General features: G+C 28.3%; 3 protein-coding genes across 4 annotated transcripts in view; 2 read left to right on the top strand and 1 right to left on the bottom strand.

Annotated features, from left to right (window-relative positions):
• LOC138189964 (uncharacterized) overlaps positions 1-931 on the top strand; it is a 3,073-nt gene extending 2,142 nt beyond the window's left edge. The window contains exon 2 of the mRNA XM_069132313.1: positions 232-931. Within this exon, the coding sequence (XP_068988414.1) occupies positions 232-444 (213 nt within the window). The 3' untranslated portion in view covers positions 445-931. The remainder of the gene's footprint in view (positions 1-231) is intronic.
• Positions 1-7,632, bottom strand: part of Cyp301a1 (Probable cytochrome P450 301a1, mitochondrial) — a 23,415-nt gene extending 15,783 nt beyond the window's left edge. Inside the window, exon 1 of the mRNA XM_069132307.1 lies at positions 7,491-7,632. The gene's annotated coding sequence lies outside the window, so the exon portion shown is untranslated. The remainder of the gene's footprint in view (positions 1-7,490) is intronic.
• pink (WD40 repeat domain-containing protein pink) lies at positions 1,036-5,689 on the top strand. Of its 2 annotated transcripts, XM_069132277.1 has the most exons (6): positions 1,036-1,275; positions 1,758-1,868; positions 1,982-2,215; positions 2,343-4,333; positions 4,406-4,523; positions 4,660-5,688. In XM_069132277.1, the coding sequence occupies exons 1-6, from the start codon at positions 1,189-1,191 to the stop codon at positions 4,912-4,914; spliced, it is 2,796 nt and encodes a 931-aa protein (XP_068988378.1). In that variant the 5' UTR covers positions 1,036-1,188; the 3' UTR covers positions 4,915-5,688. The 2 variants fall into 2 exon arrangements, with proteins under 2 accessions (XP_068988378.1, XP_068988379.1); XM_069132278.1 differs by lacking the exon at positions 1,036-1,275 and having other exon boundaries at positions 1,773-1,896; positions 4,660-5,689.
• Positions 7,633-7,641: the final 9 nt, after the last annotated feature.

Here is a 7,641-nt window from a genome sequence, read left to right on the forward strand (position 1 = left end):
ATCTCGACCATCCTATCGCCGCTATTACTCATAGCCTCTTGTAGTGTCCACATTTGTACCAATAAACATTAGCTACATCCGCAATGGTAAAGTAAGTAAAGGTTATCGAACGCCCCCGAAAGTCCAACCTAACTCCGACAAATATATATATTTTTTAATTAATTGAATAAATGTTTATTAAATTAAATTAAATTACATTCGATCTTTTAACAACATAATAAAAAATTACAGATCAAACGTAACGCGACAATTCATCCCATTTATGGTGGGAAGAGAAATCAACAGCTTTTGGAAGTACTTGCAAAAAGAAATGAAGATCGTAGACGTCTTTTGATACATGGAAGCATGGAAAATCTTGTAAAACCCTCTGCAATCAAGGACATAGTAAAACATCTCGAAAATAGTAAAACGTCACAGCTTCCGCAAGAATCGCGAAAGTATTAATGACTATTCCAATGAAAGAAAATATTGACTGCAAAGGAAGAAGATGATATACTTATTCAGTTTCATAACTTGTGACAAATATTACTTCTTTGTATGATAATAAAAATCAAATACCTTTTTAAGATGTTGACCTACACATGACATTGTGCAAAACTAGTAAATTTAATTTACTAATATTGAATGCTTAATTTTATCGCATATATTTAATATTTTAATTAAATAAATAATATTTTCAATAATTTTTTGTATATGCGGCCGCTGTTTAGTTTTAATATCAAAAATATGCGTAAGAAATGGATATATTTATGGTAGATTTGAATTAAGTTTAAATTAAATTTGATTTAAATTCGAGTTCAGAATAGGCAGAAAAATGTTAATGACCAAGTTTGAAGTAGACCATTTTGAATTAAATAATATACATTCTATTCAACTTTATAAAACCTAAGCAATGTAAAAAGATTTAAAATAAAACGATCCTATAATCAATCTATTGACAACCACTGCTTATAGCATGTAAGTAACTTTAAATAGTAACGACGGCCCTCTATATGAAAACGTTCGATGCTCTGCAAATCTTATATGAAGTATATCTCGCAGTCACGTATGAAACACGGTGAACCGCGTATGTGTGTATGAACCTATATGCAAAAACTTAACGTAGTTTATCACAGTTAATTATCGTAAAACTCGTGCGTAATAACTATCGTTACTCATCATAAGTTACGCACGAGACTTTTGCGGACTATGCAGGAATTTCCTTACGTGTTATCAGAGTACGAGGAAATAAATCCTCTTCTTTACAAGCCTATCAACTCAACTCAACGAATTAAGGTATTTCTTTAAAGTTGAAAAACAATTCTTATGCAACACAATAATGCTTGTTATGTGTTATCATAATATTGTGTTGTTTCTACTGATTACATTTTTAATGACTCACTATACACATTCTAATTTAGTTTATTGCTAAATAAGGTTTATGCGATTGCTTGGAGTACAATTTGAAATTGCACAAATATTTGAAACGAAATTATTTTTCAGTGTCATACAGCATATATATCTGTCTTAGAAGATTACATTTTATTTTGGAATTAAATAAATGAGATGGAATTAAATATATTGTGTATAACAAATTCTACTTAGAGTAAGAACCAATTAAACTAAATGCTGTTTTTCTTTTAATTCTCAAATGTAACAGAAATATATACTTATTATTTTTTTAAGTAATATTCTTAAAATTGTAATAAAATAGTTTTAAAAAGTTTGTTTCTATGAAAGTAGAATTTGAGAGTAATATGAAATTAATTATGTTTCAGTATACATGTTTCAATACGTCTTCCAGCTATATTGTATTAGGTTCAACCAGTGGCAGTATTTATCTATTTTCAAGGAAACCATGCTCATTTATACAGTTAATACCCTTATCGGTACATAAATTTTCCTTAATGTACTATAGTAAGAAATTACATAATTTATATATCAATCCAATGTAAAAGATTATAAAAAAGATAATTTCTAATTATTATCTTTATAACACCAGGAAGGTGCGGTTTCTCGTATTCTCATATCACCTGATGAGAAAACAATTGCCTTGACAACAAATCGTGGTATAGTTTGTCTAATAGCTCTAAAATCTATGCCAAAATTGATAGCTATATCAACCGAGCACATTCATAAACGAGTTAACTGCCTGTGTTGGAATGATAATAGCTCTGAAGTATATATTGGAGATGGGCATGGAAAAGTTTCTGTTATGGCACTATCTATTTTTACGGTATAAGCCTTTAATAGTTTAATATTTTAAACATTATTGACATATATTTTACTAAATTAGTAACTTCTATGTTTTACATAAATTGTTCTAAGAGTAAACTAATACTAATAAAATAATAACCTTTCAGGTAAATGGCATGTTTCAAGCACCAACTTGTACATTGATGAATTTAGATTCAAGCATTGTACAACTTAATTTCTTATCACCTTTATTATTAGTGTCAACTTTGACTCGTTGTTACATATGTGATACAATACAGGAACAGTATAAACAAATAGGAAATAAAGCACGGCATGGAGAATTTGGTGCCTGTTTCTATAAAACATGCCTTATAGAGAATAAGAGTGTTCCAGACAGCCAAAAGGAAGGGAAAGTAGTCAATAAAAAGGGTTCCTTTAATTTCATTGCAGAAGGTAACAGTAAGATACAAGAAGAAAATTTTCCTCAAATCTTTTGTGCTAGACCAGGATCTAGACTTTGGGAAGTGTCTGCAAATGGAATAGTAATGAAAACTCATCAGTTTAAAGAAGCACTTGCTATCCCACCTACAAGAATATGTAGGCCAAGCATTAGAAAATCTGTTTATCAAAAGCAAGCAGAACAAACCTGGCTGCCACAATCTATTAATTTCTCCTATCTGTCTGTTATTGGAGAGAAGTATTTATTTTCATACACTTCTACTGGCCTATACATTATTGATCCCCTGACTGCAACTGTGGTACTGTGGAATAATGAATTTTCGAATATATCTTTAGCAGAAACTATTGAGAATAAAATATATTTGATGACCTCTGATGGGGAATTTCATTGTTTAGTTTTATATTTATTAGATTCCTTAATATTACGATTGTATAATAAAAAGAAATATTATGAATGTTTAGAGATATGCCTCATGTATAAACTGCAATTAAAAAAATTAGTAAATAATACTGAGATTAATAATGTTTGTGATATAGAGAATAGGTTGCAGATATTTAGAGATGATGAATTGTCAACATTATTACATCCTTTAATACTTTTGTTGGAATCTAATATAAAAATAATTCCAAAAAAATTAGATTCAGGTATTGTAGTCGTTAATTGCGGAAATTCAGACCTGAAAGATGAGGAAAATTTGGGGCTTCATTCTATATCCTATTGTTCTTTGCAAAATAATGAAAGGCTTTTTGAAACCGAATTAAACATAGAAAAAGGAAAAACATCAACCAATTTATTGAATGGTTCCGATAATAAAACGAAAAAGGGTGAAGACACGAATTGCAATACAGCCAAGGATGTAGAAGAAGGTCATGATGAAACCAAAGAAAAATTGAATTTGAACAAAAGTGTAACACAAAGAATACATGCAGATCTGGAAATTATATATACAGTAGTTGGTAATATTAAGCCTTCAATGGACGAAGAAGACTTAGAAAAAATAATTTTAGATATAGATTGGAGAATGAATGTTATCAAAGATTCATATGAAAATGTAGATGAATTAAAGAACTTTGTATATGAAGTATTAAGAAGTGTAGAACTATGTTACTTCAATGCTTTATTAGAAAATGTTTCAATACAACTAATACAATCTACAGATAATGAAAATATTATAAAACAAATAATAAAAGCTTTTGTTAATGTAAATGCACAAAGCTGCAGAAGATGTACCTGTGGTAGCGTGTATCCAACAAATGAACTAATAGAACCAAAGTTCCTGGGGATTGGTAAATCCCTTCTTAAGAAAATGCTAGATGAATATAAGGAGGAGTGTATAAATTTATGTAACAAAGTACCTTATATGTGGCGAGATTACTTGCCACTTTACACAGAACAGCATGGTATAATGACGAATGATCTAATACGCCAATGTCTTCAAACTAGAGATAATATTATATTTTCCATTTTTTTACCTTTATTGGATGGGAAACATTGGAACTATATAGCGACATACGCGAAAGAAATTCAAGAGGGACAGTGTCTGTTCTGTAGAAAGTCTATAAAAAGAGGAAATCACGAAGAATGGATAAACTGGACTGCTGTGATATATGAAATCATGAAGAAACAGGGACCTGATATTGCCATGACATTATTAATAAAATTAGAGAAAGCTATTCCAAATGTTCCTATTGACAGAAAGTGAGTATTATCTTTCTAAACACTTAAGCATAGAATCAGGTAAAAATAATTAAGTATTTTCATTTTTTGCAGTATATTTCAGTCATTAGTATTTACAAAACTTTTATATCAACATGGAATGAAGTATGCCGTTAATCTTAATAAAACTAATTTGGAGTCATCTGAATACAATACAATATGTTCTACAAAGGTAATTATTATTTTTTAATTGACTTCTGGGTCATCAGAAAATATTTATTAAAGAGAGAAAGAACTCAGTTTGTATCTATATCTTTTGTTTTAACTAAACCATAATTTATATATAAACAATTTATGTTTTTTTACAGATTCGAGATCAAGTGGCAGAAGTTCTTGAAAAAGACTTAAGTAAACCGATTAATAAAAATATTTTCCAGAATGGGCCACATCATTGGGGAATGCATTATCAGAATAAATTATCTGCATGTTCTTGCTGCACACTATCCCTTCAAACACCAGTTCTATTAGGTAATAATGGAATCGCAATATTTGATTGCGGCCACGCTTACCATGTAAATTGTATGATAGAAAAAAAACTCACTGCCTGTAATCTTCATTCTTAATTGTACATGCACAAGTATATACAAATAAATCTCGTAAAAAAAGATACAAATATTAACGTGTAAACAAAGTCTCATTCAGGTAGTTTACAGAATGAAAAACTGTACACTATATCTAGTCTTTAAAAAATTTGTTTGCGCGTACTCATATAAGCGTATTTACAAATTTATTGTCGAAATACAAATTGTTATCACAGATAAATCTCGCGGTTTAACAATAAAATTGAATTTAAAAGATAAATTATTTGAGTTTCTTATAATATAAAGAAATGTAATGATTTTATCAAATACAATTTTGTTTGTATAAGCAAGTAATAAAAATTACAATAGAAACTAGTATTTGTGTAAAAGGAGTATATGAATAAAAATTGAGCATTGAAAATTCTTATGTAATAAGTAAAGTACATTCCTTAAATTAGTTATTAAAAGACTTGAAATTGTTAAAATATTTATAAAAATTAAGAATTAGATTGTTATAATTTCAAAAATTTAGTTTTATTCTAGAAAATAATGTACTATTTTATATTTGTATATGTATCGTAATTTTTTGTACCTTTTACGACCGACTATATACACGATATAATTAAGGAATTCCAATTTCAATTTGACACTTACCTTCTCTTTTATTTGATCTATTTATTATTTAATTTCAAAATATTTATGCAGTATGAGGCATATTCAAATTATATATATTCTAAAATTTTATACAAACGAGCGTTTCAAAAAACTTGTTGCATTCTAATAATAGTCTTAAGTACCTTTAAAAGGTGAAAAAAGAAGAGGGTGCATTGTGAATTCATTTTGAAACAATGAGTCGTGAGATTTTCACTGTACATAACCTCGACCCTTAAAAAGTTGTCAGGAATATATTTTTCCTTCATTATTACATTATCCCTTAAATTAGAAAATTCTAAACTGCAAGAAACAAAATTCATTATAATGAAGAAATTGGTCTAACCACATAAGTATATCTTAAGGATTAAAATAATAGTAATATGGCAACAAAAATAACTACTTTTTCCGTAACATTTGCACAAGTTTGTCGAAAGTAAATATATTTAAATAAAACAAAAAAGAAAGTATATGAAGGATAAAAATATTCAGAATTATTAAAAATGCCTCAATCTGCATAAAACAGGATTTAAAATTCCTTACTCTACGGTAACGAGCCAAAATATTGTTAAATATTTCGAATTACATTGACATATGGTAATTTGTTTGTAACAAATGTAATGCATATTTTTCTTTCCCCTTTTTACGCTCAATGAATTTGATCACGCAAAAAATGCAATTTTGTCTTCAAAGTACATTCTATCGATCAATACGTTACGATATTGGAATATTGATTTTTCTACGATCATAATCGACTAGGAAGATATGTGACTTCTCTTGACACGCAATACTTAAATCTATCATTATGTTACAACTTCGATAGTGATTTATAATTCTTAGTGTGTGCAAAATATAATGTAATGAATCTAATGCAAAAATCATAAATATTTTGCTTTCTTGATATTTGTATAGAATATAAAATATGAATTATATTTATTTTATTTATCATGATAAGAATTGATTTCGTGTAAAATTATTTATATGTAAATAACTTCTACGCGCGCGCACACACAATGTTATCGATTTACATATAACAATACACTACTACATGTTGCGTAAAATTTCGCAAAGTATGTATGTATGTATATAACTCTCTTGCGTTTTCTTTTTGTAATATAAATAACTCAATAATTGCCATAATTGCATTCTATGCAATTAATTCTAATTGACGAATAATTATTACTTTTTTTAAAAGCATCTTATACAAAGGATTCGATTTTGAAAGCACATAAGGGAACGATATTAAATTTTTTCGTCAACTATTTCTACAAACTCCGAATTGGAAAATCGAAAAATTTGCTTAATTTGGTAAAGGCACAAGTGACTAGAATTTGTAAAATTTGTATCTGAATAATACAAAAGTGACAAATTTACCGATATGTAACGAAGTACACAAAAATTTCGATCTTATTAAATCGTACAATGTTTCTTTATACAAATTATGACCATCATCAACGTAAAACGATGCTCAAATTTCAATTTGTTACCTGTTATCGTTCTTTTTATTTCGAATTCTTGAATATCAGTTTTATATCGATGAAATTTGAACATCCGCAAAATTGATAATTTCGAGGACTCTAGTAGAAACCAGCATGTTAATTAATTAATTAACTAAGAACAACAAACAAATATGCAAAATCACAAATTTTCTTGTTTAAATTAGAAGAAAATTTCCTTCATCTTGAATCGTTAACATGTTAGTGACTTGAATTCTCGAATTTAGCTTCGATTCTTGTAGGACTAATTATTCCTGCTTACACAATTAAAGCAATTAACTACTTGATACGCTCTCAGAAAAACCAGGGTAACATATAAACGTCTGAACAAAATTTTAGCTCGTATATCGACTGGAAGTATGCGTATATATGTATATATAAATGTAAACTATTGATAAACGTACAAAAACAAACGTGATCCATGGGAGGTATCGATTTTTAAAGCTGTATTCTGTGATATTATACACTTACCCATTAACTCCATACACATTTCTCCAGGCAATCTCTATTTTTGACTTAGTAAAATATTAACAGGTTTAAATGGCACGTTATACAACAATATACATATATATATATATATATATGTATGTATGTATGTATGTATGTATGCGCAAAGAAGGGC

This window comes from Bombus flavifrons, chromosome 2, assembly GCF_040668555.2.
Source record: "Bombus flavifrons isolate JBK064 chromosome 2, iyBomFlav1_principal, whole genome shotgun sequence".
Classification (NCBI taxonomy): Eukaryota; Metazoa; Arthropoda; class Insecta; order Hymenoptera; family Apidae; genus Bombus; species Bombus flavifrons.

Coding starts and splice junctions, on each gene's coding strand:
- pink (XM_069132277.1), top strand. CDS start 1,189: ATGCAGGAATTTCCTTACGTGTTATCAGAGTACGAGGAAATAAATCCT. Junction 1,869..1,981: donor TACAGTTAATACCCTTATCG/GTACATAAATTT, acceptor TTATAACACCAG/GAAGGTGCGGTTTCTCGTAT. Junction 2,216..2,342: donor TGGCACTATCTATTTTTACG/GTATAAGCCTTT, acceptor ATAACCTTTCAG/GTAAATGGCATGTTTCAAGC.